Source organism: Carcharhinus amblyrhynchos, chromosome 9, assembly GCF_965287045.1.
Source record: "Carcharhinus amblyrhynchos chromosome 9, sCarAmb.v2.hapA, whole genome shotgun sequence".
NCBI lineage: Eukaryota > Metazoa > Chordata > Chondrichthyes > Carcharhiniformes > Carcharhinidae > Carcharhinus > Carcharhinus amblyrhynchos.
Window position 1 is genome coordinate 18,364,454 of NC_137332.1, and position 13,268 is coordinate 18,377,721.

Consider the following 13,268-nt stretch of genomic DNA (forward strand, 5'->3'; position numbering starts at 1 on the left):
ACTGGAGATATTTTGTTCTTCAGATTTGAAGCACATCTCAGTTCAATCATTTCAATTCTCTTCCTTTTTTTATTCACTCATGGGACATGGGCTCCACTGGTTGGCCAGCATTTATTACCCATCCCTAGTTGTCCTTGAGAAGGTGGTGGTGAGCTGCCTTCTTGAATCACTGCAGTCCCACAATGCCTTTAGGGAGGGAGGGAGTTCACCTGCACTCAGTGGTGCATTGATTTGATTTGATTTATTATTCTCACTCGTGTTAGTTTACAGTGAAAAGTATCGTTTCTTGCACACTATACAGACAAAGCATCTATTCATAGAGAAGGGAAGGAGAGAGTGCAGAATGCAGTGTTACAGACATAGCTAGGAGGTAGAGAAGCTGATCTTGAGTTGGTTGGTACGTGACCTCAGACTTTTGTATCTTTTTCCTGATAGAAAACATTTTTGTACCTTTTCCATTAAGCCTCTCTTTTCATGTGTTGCAGTTTTTAATCCCTCGAAAAGAATAACATATCTTTTTGGCTCTCTTTTCTCATACATCTGTAATTTTAATGTTACTACCCTTCAAAAGCACTTCAATGACTTTGAGAATCTTTTGGTGTGAGAGGCACCATGTAAATACAAGCCATTTGTTTATGATGGAGAACCTCCCTCTATTGTTTCATTCTGTTTCATCGTTACAATTGATTTTAATGACCAGATGGCGGCATGGTGGCACAGTGGTTAGTACTGTTGCCACACAGCGCTAGGGACCTGGGTTCGATTCCTGGTTTGGGACATTGTCTGTACATAGTGTGCATGCTCTCGCTGTGTCTGCTTGGGTTTCCTCCGGGTGCTCCGGTTTCCTCCCACAGTCCAGGAATGTGTGGGTTAGGTTGATTGGCCAAGCTAAATTGCCCTTTAGCGTCAGGGGATTAGCTAGGGTAAATGCATGGGGTTATGGGGATAGGGCCCGGGTGGGACTATGGTCAGTGCAGACTTGATGGGCTGAATGGCCTTCTTCTGCAGTACAGGATTCTCGGATTCTATCCTCTTTCTGAAAGTTCAGTTGGCAACATTCTCGACTTGCAGTCACAAGATTCAAGTCCCGCTCCAGGGTCTGAGCACAAAGGCTAGTGCTTCACCGCATTACTGATGGAGAGCTACACTGTCAGAAGCAGAAGGGAGTCAAACCCAGGGCCTGTCTTCCCACTGGGGTGGATGCAAAGGACCCCACGGAAATATTTGAAAAAAGTCGGGGGTGGGGGGGCTTATCTGCTGTGACTTGACCAATATTTATCCTGCAATCAGTGTCCCAAAAAGAATAGATAACCTGGTCATTATCGCCTTGCTGTTTGTGGGAGCTTGCTGTGCACAAATTGGCTGCTATGTTTCAGCAATAACCACACTTCAAAAGTACTTAATTGGCTGTAAAGCACTTTGAGACATCCTGTGGCCGTTAAAGGTTCTTTAGAAATGTGAGGCTGTCTTCCTTTACCTTCACATTATCCTCGAGGTGCCTGAACCGAACTAACCCTTCCCCTGGGCTACTTTGGCTATCTGTTATAACCGGTCTGCTACTTCCTTGTATCTATTAAGACTCACTTGTTTTTATGTGATATCTTCCAAACTAGTGGAAGCTGAGACCAAGCAATCATCTGAGCTCTGGCAGAATCCATTTCATTTTTTAAGTTTATTTATTAGTGTCAAGTGTATTTATTAGGCTTACGTTAACACTGCAATGAATTTACTGTGAAAATCCCCTAGCCGCCACATTCCGGTGCCTGTTCGGGACTTAACCAGCACGTCTTTCGGATTGTGGGAGGAAACCGGAGCACCCAGCGGAAACCCGGGAGAACATACAGATTCCACACAGGCAGTGACCCAAGCCAGGAATTGAACCCGGGTCCCTGGAGCTGTGAGGCAGCAGTGCTAACCTCTGTGCCACCGTACCATTCCACTGTTACCACCGTGACTTTTTGTTTGACCACTTTCCCTGTGAGATTGCTGTCTGCGTTTAGTACTTCTGGATCTCTGTCCTGGTATCTCTAGAGTCCTTGGCAGATTCTAACACTGCAATCATTCATTTTCTCTTGTAATATTTTTAACGCTGGTACTTTCCTGAATTGTGTACTTGGCTTCATCTCTTTAATTTTTCAATTTAAAATAAAGGGGGTCTGGGTGTATTGCCGTCGCAAACATTAAAGAAAGGTTTGAAAGAATAATGAGGAGGGATTAACGTTTGGGCTGCAAATGTGCTGGATTTGACAGAACGATTGGATTTGATGGACTGCTTTGCTCTCTTTTAGGAAAGTTCCTGTGCCAGATGTCTGGTTAAGTGCTGTACGTGCTGTCTCTGCTGTCTGGAGAAGTGGCTGCGATTTTTAAATCAGGTATTCCTGTAAGAGCTAGCAATGGGTATTGTACAATGAGCGGGGGTGTAAAGGCTTTTCACTTGGCTGCAGCAACACTCAATGTGTGAAGATGGCCAGATCTGAGAATATTGATGTGTGGTCATGAGAGAGACACTTTTTTAAAAAGTCTGAATGTCATTCGGAGATTTGTAATCCGATTTTAATAGAGACTGTAAAATCAGAAAGGCTCAAAGGCCGGCAGTAAATCTGAAATAGCAGCGATCCCATCATCTGCCTTCCCAAAAGTAGGGAATCAATGCTGAACTTTTTATAAAGCTCTGATTAGGCCACAACTGGAGCATTGGATTATAGAATCCCTGCATTGCAGGGGGAGGCCATTGGGCCCATCGAGTCTACACTGACCACAATCTCACCCATGCCCTATCCCCATTATATCACATTTTTACCCTTCTAATCGCCTAATACTAAGGAGCAATTTAGCATGGCCAGTCCACCCAGCCCGCACACCTTTGGAGTGTGGGACAAAACTGGAGCACCCAGAAGAAACCTGTGCAGACTCGGGGAGTGCGTGCAGATTCCACACAAAGTGACCCAAGCTGGGAACCGAACCCAGGTCCCTGCTGCTGTGAGGCAGCAGTGCTAACCACTGTGCCACCCCTGGGTTGGGTTCTAGTCACCACATTTCAGGAAGGATGTGAGGTCCCTTGAGAGGGTGCACAGGGGAGGTTTACCAGAGTGGCTGAAGGGATTTTTTTGATTTGATTTGATTTATTATTGTCACATGTATTAGCATACAGTGAAAAGTATTATTTCTTGCACACAATACGGACAAAGCATACTCCATAGAGAAAATGGATACGGGATGTTAGAAATGTAGGAATGTTAGCTACAAAATTAGGTTGGAGAAGCTGGTGTTGTTCTCCTTGGAGCAAAGGAAGCTGAGGAGAGATTTGATAGAAGTGTACAAGTTAAGGATAGCAGAGAAAAGAAATCAGTTCCCATAGGCTGATGATACAAGGGTTTCTTCTTCTTCAGGCACCATGTTTTACAATGTTGTTGATCATGGCTCTCCAACTTCCATGGTCTTTAATAACAGTCAACATCTTGGTGTTGCTCTCAAATCTTTATCCCAGCTCTGCTTCTTAAACTGTCAGTGTACTTCCTTCTTTGCCTTCCTCTTGTCCTGCCACAAGGATGAGGGCAGCGTTTTCCAAAGTGAGGGTCGTTTCACGTGCTGGGTGTGAAAAATGGGTCACCAAAAATGATCACAAAGGACCGCCTCACCTTTTCTTCCATTTGTCTCTCTGGGTGGATTCTTGCTGCAACAAAGTAACGTTTATTTATTAGTCACAAGTAGGCTTATATTAACACTGCAGTGAAGTTACTGTGAAAATCCCCTAGTCACCACACTCTGGCGCCTGTTTGGGTACACTGAGGGAGAATTTAGCACGGACAATGCACCTAACCAGCACGTCTTTCAGATTCTGGGAGGAAGCCAGAGCACCCGGAGGAAACACACACAGAGGAGAACGTGCAAAGTCCACACAGATAATGACCCAAGCTGGGAATCGAACCCAGGTCCTTGGCGCTGTGAGGCAGCAGTGCTAACCACTATGCCACCGTGCGGCAACAATGAACAGGACAGTACACCCTGTACCTGCACTTGGTGCCAACCATCCTATAGGGACGTGCAGTTGGCGCCAGTTTTCTTTCCCTTTCTAGTAAGCCGATCATTAAAATAGATCGTTTTGGTATTTGGAAGAGAGGACCAGAGATGCCAATAGCCAGTTAGCCTACTGGCCAGGATTCTGTATCTGAACTTGTCAGAGAGAGCACTACCTGCTCCACTGTGTCCACAACAGAATAGAGCAGAGCTAATCTCAGCTATGAACAGAGCACCAGAGCATGCGGTGAACAACTTGCGAAGTAAAACCTAAAATCAGGAACAAAGCAATATAACGGTGGTTTCTTCAGTGTAGTTTTGTCAATTGTGCCAGTGCAAATCAGGGTGTAAAGCCCACATGAGTTATTAGCAGGAAAATACTGGGGAACAAATAGACACTTTCCAAAAGCTGATTGGCAAGTGCAACCAAAAAGCCTCATCTACTACATGTTCCCCGCACTGCTACAGCACATCAAAGAACACAGTATTAGTAAAGGAATGTCAATAGACTGACAAGCCTTATTCAGCCACATCTGGCTGCACTGAGCAACAGTTTTAGTCACTACTTTCCAGTGGAGAAGTTTGACATTTTGAAACGGAAGGGTAGAATGAAAAATCTCTGAGTTTGAGAGCTCGGTATCAGTCATTAACTTACAGCTGACTCCAAATGAGAAGACTCTTTGGCTGCCACTGACCTGTGACAGCACATTAAAATCACACCTAGGGCTGAATTTCACCGTCCCGCCCACCACAGGAATCGGAGCAGGCGAGGGGCGGACCATGGAAAGGTCTGTTGACCTCAGGCGGGATTTTACCGTTTTGGGATGAGCAAGGATGTAAAGTCCCACTCCACAAGTCCATGAGGTTGTCATCATTTTGGCTTAGCATCTCCCAGGAGCACCCAGTGCTGAGTAAAACAAGCATCTTGTTGCTATTGCCCTTTACCTACTTGTGTGAGTTGGGATTTTCCATTCTCAAAAAGGTGAAGACAGCACAAAGGCTGAAATCTATACCTGATGTGTGTGTTGCCCTCTCATCCTGTGTTTTAAGAGCAAAGAACAAAGAAAATTACAGCACAGGAACAGGCCCTTCGGCCCTCCAAGCCTGCACCGACCATGCTGCCCGACTGAACTAAAACCCCCTACCCTTCCGGGAACCATATCCCTCTATTCCCATCCCTTCATGAATTTGACCAGATACCCATTAAATGTCACGATCGTATCTGCTTCCACTACCTCTCCCGGCAGCAAGTTCCAGGCACTCACCACACTCTGTGTAAAAAATTTGCCTCATACATCTCCTTTAAACCTTGCCCCTCACACCTTAAACTTCTGCCCCCTAGTAATTGACTCTTCCACCATGGGAAAATGGTTCTGACTATCCACTCTGTCCATGTCCCTCATAATCTTGTAGGCTTCTATCAGGTCACCCCCCCAACTTCATCATTGCAGTGAGAACAAACCAAGCTTCTCCAACCTCTCTGCATAGCTAATGGCCTCCATACCAGGTACAAGGTAAATCTTTTACCATACCAGGTAAATCTTTTCTGTATCCTCGCCAAAGCCTCCACATCCTTTCTGGTAGTGTGGCGACCAGAATTGAACATTATATTTCAAGTGCGGCTTAACTAACGTTCTATAAAGCTGCAACATGACTCGCCAATTTTTAAACTCAATGCCCCGGCTGACGAAGGCAAGCATGCTGTATGCCTTCTTGACTACCTTCTCCACCTGCATTGCCACTTTCAGTGACCTGTGTACTTGCACACCCAGGTCCCTCTGCCTATCAATACTCTTAAGGGTTCTGCCACTTACTGTATATTTTCTATCTGTATTAGATCTTCCAAAATGCATTACCTCACATTTGTCCAGATTAAATACCATCTGCCATCTCTCCGGAAAGGCCTGTTTCCATGCTGTGAATCTCTATGACTCTATGTTCCCGAACTGCTCCCCTACAGAAACATTGATCACCTGGCCGAGCTCATTCCTCAATACCAGGCCCAGTATGGCCCCTTCCCTAGTTGGACAATCTACATACTGTTCCAAGAAGCCCTCCTGAATGCTCCTTACGAACTCTGCCCCCGATGCCCCGAGCACAAAGTGAGTCCAAGTCAATATAGGGGGAGTTAAAATCTCCCAACAAAATAACTTTGCTATTTTTACAGCTTGCCAAAATCTGCCTACATATCTGTTTCCCTACCTCCTGCTGGCTGAAGGGTGGCCAATAGTAAACCTCCAACATTGTGACTCCTCCCTTCCTCTTCCTGAGCTCTACCCATATTGCCTCACTGTATGAGCTCTCTGAGGTATTCTTCCGCAGCGCAGCTATGATATTCTCCTCAACCAGTAGTGGAATTCCCCCACCCCTTTTACATCCTCCTCTATCCTGCCTAAAACGTCTGTATCCTGGAACGTTAAGCTACCAATCCTGTCCTTCCCTTAATCAAGTCTGTAATAGCAACAACATCATAGTTCGTAGAACTAATTCAAGGTCTAAGTTCATCTGCCTTATCTGTTAGACTTCTCGCATTGAAACAAATACACTTCAGTCCACCAGACTCTCTTTGATTAGTAATCACACCCTGCTTGCTCTTTCTTGAGTCTTACTGGCCCAATTCCCTAGTTCCCCTTCAGGTAATTCACCTTTGCTTTGATTCCCACCCCACTGCCAAACTAGTTTTTATCCTCCTGTGTGACACTAGCAAACCTATTTTAAAGTTATTTATTAGTGTCACAAGTAGACTTGCATTAACACTGCAATGAAGTTACTGTGAAAATCCCCTAGTCACCACACTCCAGCACCTATTCGGGTACACTGAGGGAGAATTTTGCATGGCTAATGTACCTAACCAGCACGTCTTTCAGACTGTGGGAGGAAACTGGAGCACTCGGAGGAAACCCAGGCAGACATGGGGAGAATATGCAAACTCCACACACTCAGTGATCCGAGGCTGGAATCGAATCCGGGCCCCTGGCACTGTGAGGCAGCAGTGCTAACCATTGTGCCAGCATGCTGTGCGGTGAGGACCAAACAGGCTCACATTAAGTAGTAAGTGAGCATGGTGTGGGTCACAAGGGATGGCCATTTGGTAACAGTAGGTCACGGGAACAGAAGCTTGAAAAGCACTGGTTTAAGGAACCAATAAAATATTGGAATCTATACAGGGGAATGCAAAGATGAGCTCTTTTAAGAAGTGTGTAGCAATGATTTGGAAATTGTTGCCTAGAAGAGCAGTGGAAGTGGACATGTTCAATGATTTCAAAGGAAATTAGAATCATGGAATACCTATAATTCAGAAAGAGGTCATTTGGCCCATCAAGTCTGCACTTACTCCCCGCACCCAAACCCGCCCAGCTAACCTACACATTTTTGGACACTAAGGGGTAATTTAGCATGGCCAATCCATCTGATCTGCACATCTTTGGGCTGTGGGAGGAAACCGGAGCACCTTAAGGAAACGCACGCAGACACAGGGAGAATGTGCAGACTCCCCACAGACAATCACCCAAAACTGGAATAGAAGCCAGGTCCCTGGAGCTGTGAGGCAGCAGTGCTAACACCACTGACGGGCATTTGAAGGAAATAATCTTGCTGGTGTACGGGGATAGAGTGGAGAGAATGGGATTGACTGGATTGTGCTACAGAGACCCAGCATAGCCTAGAGGGGCTGAATATCCTCTTGTGGCAAACTTGCTTGATTTGATGTAATAAAGGAGAAGGAGGCAGTGGCATAGTAGTTTTAGGGTGGCATGGTGGCACAGTGGTTAGCATTGCTGCCTCACAGCGCCAGGGTCCCAGGTTCAATTCCAGCCTTGGTTCACTGTCTGTGTGGGGTTTGCACATTCTCCCCTTGTCTGCATGGGTTTCCTCTGGGTACTCCAGTTTTCTCCCACACTCCAAACATGTGTGGATTAGGTGGATTGGCCATGCTAAATTGACCGTAGTGTCAGAGGGATTAGCTGAGTAAATGCGTGGGGTTGGAGGAATAGGGCTTGGGTAAGATTGTGGTTGATACAGACTCAGTGGGCCGAAGGGCCTCCTTCTGTACTGTAAGGATTCTATGAGTCATTGCCAGTGGGAGTTGGAGCTGGTTGGTATTATGTAGACCAGCAGCATTAGGGGCTTCCAGTGAAATGGAGACCATCAGGAGTTCAGGCTGGTGATATTTTATTTTCAGCTCTTTTCTGTTTTAATTGGAACTGCAACAGCTGACCTCCCCACACAATCCTGCTCTGCTGGTACCCCATTGACAATTCCAAAGATTAGACCAAAGATTACCAATCCCAAAATACCTCTGTGGTAGAAGAGACCATTACGGAAGGTGTCATGTGATTATCTTGTCATCGTTATGGGAACATGGTGGCCCAGTGGAATTGTCACTAGACTAGTAATCCAGACTAATGCTCTGAGGAGATGGGTTCAAATCCCACAACAGCAGCTGGTGGAATTTGAATTCAGGGTATCAACCTAAATTATAAGAAAAATGTCACTCTTCAATAATGGTAACTATGAAATTACCATTGATTGTTGTAAAACTGGGTGTAAGAGAAAAGCATCATCTGGTTCAGTAATCCCCTTTACGGAAGGAAATCTGCCATCATTACCTTATCTGGCCTACTCTGACCCCATGGCAAGGAGGCCAACTCTTAGCTGCCCTCTGAAATGGTCCAGCATGCCACTCAGTTCAAGGGCAATTGGGGATGGGCAACAAATCCTGGCCTTGCTAATGGTACCGATAACCCATGGAAGAATTTTAAAAAGTTTCTTGCAGTGCCAGTCTCCTTTGAGCTCAATCATCTAAATGGGCTCCTCTCCCAGAACGTTGGACATGAGTTTGAATGTAACAAATAAGCAATTAGTCACACTGCGCTAGCCAGTAAAACTTTCAAAATAACATTCTAAGAATACAAGATTGTTGTGGAAACAGAACTGCGATCCTCTAAGTGAGTTGGAAGTTTAAAGTTAATTTATTAGTGTCACAAGTAGGCTTACATTAACACTGCAATGAAGTTACTGTCAAAATCTTCAAGTCGCCACACTCCGGCACCTGTTCAGATATACCGAGGGAGAATTTAGCATGGTCAATGCACCTAACCAGCACGTCTTTCAGACTGTGAATGGAAACCGGAGGAAACCCACACAGACACGGGGAGAACATGCAGACTCCACACAGACAGTGACCCAAGCGGGAATCGAACCCGGATCCCTGGTGCTGTGAGACAGCAGTGCTAACCACTGTGCCACCCAACTAATCAGTGGGATAAAATAGCCTTTACATTTTGCTTTTGTTTTATCATAACTTGTAAATTGTGTCGTAATAAATGTAAGTCCCCAATTGCCCTTGAACTGAGTGGCATGTAGGGCCATTCAAAAGTGCAGCTCGGAGTTGGCCACCTTGCCTTGGGGCTGGAGAAGGCCAGACCAGCTAATCACTTTAACCTGACTGCTTCGTCAAACAGCTCTCCATAAGAACTAGGAGCAGCAGAAGACAATTCAGCCTCTCAAGCCTGCTCCGCCATTTAATATGATCATGGCGGATCTCATCTTGGCCTCAACTCCACTTACTTGCTCATTCGCTATAGCCCTTCAAACCCTTACTAATTAAAAATCTTCCTTAAATTTACTCAAAATCCCACCATCTAGAACACTTAGGAGCAGTGAATTCCAAAGGTTGACAATCCTTTGAAGTTTTTTTTCTACATCCCTGTTTTAAATCTGTTACTTCTAATCCTAAAACTATGACCTCTTGTTGTGGAGGTCTTGATAAATTCATAGAATCTTGCAATCCCTACAGTACAGAAGGAGGCCAATTGGTTGATCGAGTCTGTACTGAGCAGATTAAACTGCATTTATTTCAATGCAAGAGGCCTGATAGGCAAGACAAATGAACGCAGGACATGGACACGTGGGACTGAGTTATTGTAAGACTTACTGAAACATGGCTAAGGGAGGGACAGGACTGGCAGCGCAATGTTCTGGGGTGCAGCTGCTATAGGGAAGATAGAACAGGAGGTAACAGAGGAGGGGGAGTTGCACTTTTGATTAAGGAAAACATCACAGCAGTACTGAGAGAGGAAATATGTGACGGTTCGCCCACTGAGTCTATGTGGGTAGAACTGAGAAATAAAAAGGGAGAGATTACTTTGATAGGGTTGTACTATAGGCCTCCAAATACTCAATGGGAAATTGAGAAGCAAATATGTAAGGAGGTTACAGATAGCTCCAAGAAAAATAGGGTGGTAATAGTCAGAGATTTTAACTTTCCCAACATTGACTGGGACAGCCATAGCATTAGAGGGTTGGATGGAGAGAAATTTGTTGAGTGTATACAGGAGGAATTTCTCATTCTGTATGTGGATGGCCCAACTAGACATCAAGTTTGACTTCCCCTCTTGGGAATTAAGGAAGGGCAGGTGACAGAGGTGTTAGTGAGGGATCACTTTGGGAGCAGTGACCATAATTCAATTAGTTTTAAGATAGCTACGGAGAATGATAGGTCTGGCCCAAAAGTTAAAATTCTAAATTGGGGCAAAGCCAATTTTGATCGTGTCAGGCAGGAACTTTCAACAGTTAATTGGGGGAGTCTTTGGGTGTCTTTGGCAAAAGGATGCCTCGTAAGTGGGAGGCTTTCAAAAGTCTGTTAACCAGGTTTCAGGGTAAGAACGTTCCTTTCAAAGTGAAGGGCAAGGTTGGTAGAAGTAGGGAACCCTGGATGACTCAGGATATTGAGGCCCTGGTCAAGAAGAAGAAGGCACATGACTTGCATAAGCAGCTGGGATCAAGTGGATCCCTTGAAGAGGGTGTAGGTGTAGAGTTAAGAGAGATATCAGGAGGGCAAAAAGTGGACACAAGATTGTTTTGGCAGATAAGGCAAAGGAGAATCCAAAGAGCTTCTGCAAATACAAAAAGGGCAAAAGAGTAACGAGGGAGAGAGTAGGGCCTCTTAAGGATCAACAAGGTTATCTATGTGCAGATCCACAAGAGATGGGTGAGATCCTAAATGAATATTTCTCATCAGTATTTACTGTTGAGAAAAGCATGAATGTGAGGGAACTTGGGGAAAGAAATAGTGATGTCTTGAGGAGTGTTCAAATAACAGAGAAGGAGGAGCTGGAAGTTTTAAAGCGCATCAAGGTAGATAAATCTCCGGGACCTGATGAAGTGTATCCTAGGATGTTGTGGGAGGCTCGGAAGGAAATTGAAGATCCCCTAGCAGAAATATTTGAATCATGGATAGTCACAGGTGAGGTGCCTGAAGATTGGAGGGTGGTAAATGTTGTGCTTTTGTTTAAAAAGGGCTGCAGGGAAAAGCCTGGGAACTACAGGCCAGTCAGCCTCACATGTGTGGTAGGTAAATTGTTGGAAGGTATTTTGAGAGACAGGATCTACAGGCATTTAGAGACACAAGGACTGACTAGAGACAGTCAACATGGTCTCGTGAGTGGAAAATCATGTCTCACAAATTTGATTGAGTTTCTTGAAGGGAAGGTAAATGGCATCAGTACAGTTGATGTTGTCTACATGGACTTTAGCATGGCCTTTGACAAGGTACGACATGGTAGGTTGTTGCATAAGGTTAAATCTCACTGGACCCAGGGTGAGATATCAAAATGGATACAAAGTTGGCTTGATGACAGAAGCCAGAGGATGGCTGTAGAGGGTTGTTTTTCAAACTGGAGGCCTGTGACCAGCGGTGTGCCTCAGGAATCGATGCTGGGTCCACTGTTACTTGTTATTTATATTAATGATTTGGATGCGAATATAGGTGGCATGGTTTGTAAGTTTGCAGATAACTCCAAGATTAGTGGCGTAATGGACAGTGAAGAATTTATCTCGGATTGCAACAGGATCTAGATCAATTGGACCAGTGGGCTGACGAATGGCAGATGGAGTTTAATTTAGATAAACGCAAAGTGATGCGTTTTGGTAAATTGAGCCAGGGCAGAATCTACTCAGTTAATGGTAGGGCATTGAGGAGAGTTATAGAACAAAGAGATCTAGGGGTACAAAGTGAAAGTGGTCACAGGTGGACAGGGTGGTGAAGAAAGCATTCAGCATGCTTAGTTTCATTGGTCAGATCATTAAATACAGGAGTTGGGACATCTTGTTGAAGTTGTACAGGATATTGGTAAGGCCACACATGGAATACTATGTACAGTCCTGGTCACCCTATTATAGAAAGGATATTATTAAACTAGAAAGAGTGCAAAAAAAAGTACTAGGATGCTACTGCGACCTGATGGTTTGAGTTATAAGGAGAGACTGAATAGACTGAGACATTTTTCCCTGAAGCATAGGAGGCTGAGGGGTGATCTTATAGAGGTCTGTAAAATAATGAGGGGCATAGATCAGCTAGATAGTTAACAGCTTTTCCCAAAGGTAGAGGAGTGTAAAACTAGAGGGCATAGATTTAAGGTGAGAGGGGAGATACAAGTGGGTCCAGAGGGCAATTTTTTTCACACAGAGGGTGATGAGCATCTGGAATAAGCTGCCAGAGGTAGTAGTAGAGGCGGGTATAATTTTGTCTTCTTAAAAGTGTTTCGACAGTTACATGGGTAGGATGGGTATTGAGGGATATGGGCCAGACGTGGGCAATTGAGACTAGCTTAGGGGCTTTAAAAAAAGGGGCAGCATGGGCAGGTTGGGCCAAAGAGTCTGTTTCCATGCTGTAAACTGTCACACGTGGAACTGTCCCATGTGTTACTCTATTGTGCTTGCTTGGTTTAAAAAAGTTTGCTTCTTTAGCCACCAGTTTTTATTGTTTTATGTACTGATAAAACGTCCAAAGATGCATGGGTTAGGTTGATTGGCCATGCTAAATTGCCCCTTAGTGTCAGGGGATTAGCAGGGTAAATATGTGGGGTTTGGGAATAGGGCCTGGGTGGGATTGTTGTTGATGCAGATTTGATGGGCCAAATGGCCTCTTTTTGCACTGTAGGGATTCTATGATTCTATGAAAACTTTTTAGGTATTGATTTTGGCCTTGGAGGGAGTGCAGAGGAGGTTTACTAGGCTGATACCGGAGTTGAGGGGGTTGAACTATGAGGAGAGGCTGAATAAACTAGGCTTGTACTCATTAGAGTTTAGAAGAATGAGGGGAGATCTCATTGAGACGTATAAGATGTTGAATGGGATGGATAGGATAGAGGTGGAGAGGCTCTTCCCGCTCAGAAAGGACAGTAGGACTAGAGGGCACAGCCTCAAGATAAAGGGGGGGCGGTTTAGAACGGAGTTGAGGAGGAACTTCT

General features: G+C 44.9%; 1 protein-coding gene across 2 annotated transcripts in view; it reads left to right on the forward strand.

The window, feature by feature from the left end:
- The window catches only part of LOC145347624 (choline transporter-like protein 3), a 105,256-nt gene that overhangs the window by 71,131 nt on the left and 20,857 nt on the right, over nucleotides 1-13,268 (forward strand). For both annotated transcript variants that reach the window (XM_080195263.1, XM_080195264.1), the window contains exon 12: nucleotides 2,289-2,372. In XM_080195263.1, coding sequence (XP_080051389.1) covers nucleotides 2,289-2,372 — 84 coding nt within the window. The remainder of the gene's footprint in view (nucleotides 1-2,288; nucleotides 2,373-13,268) is intronic.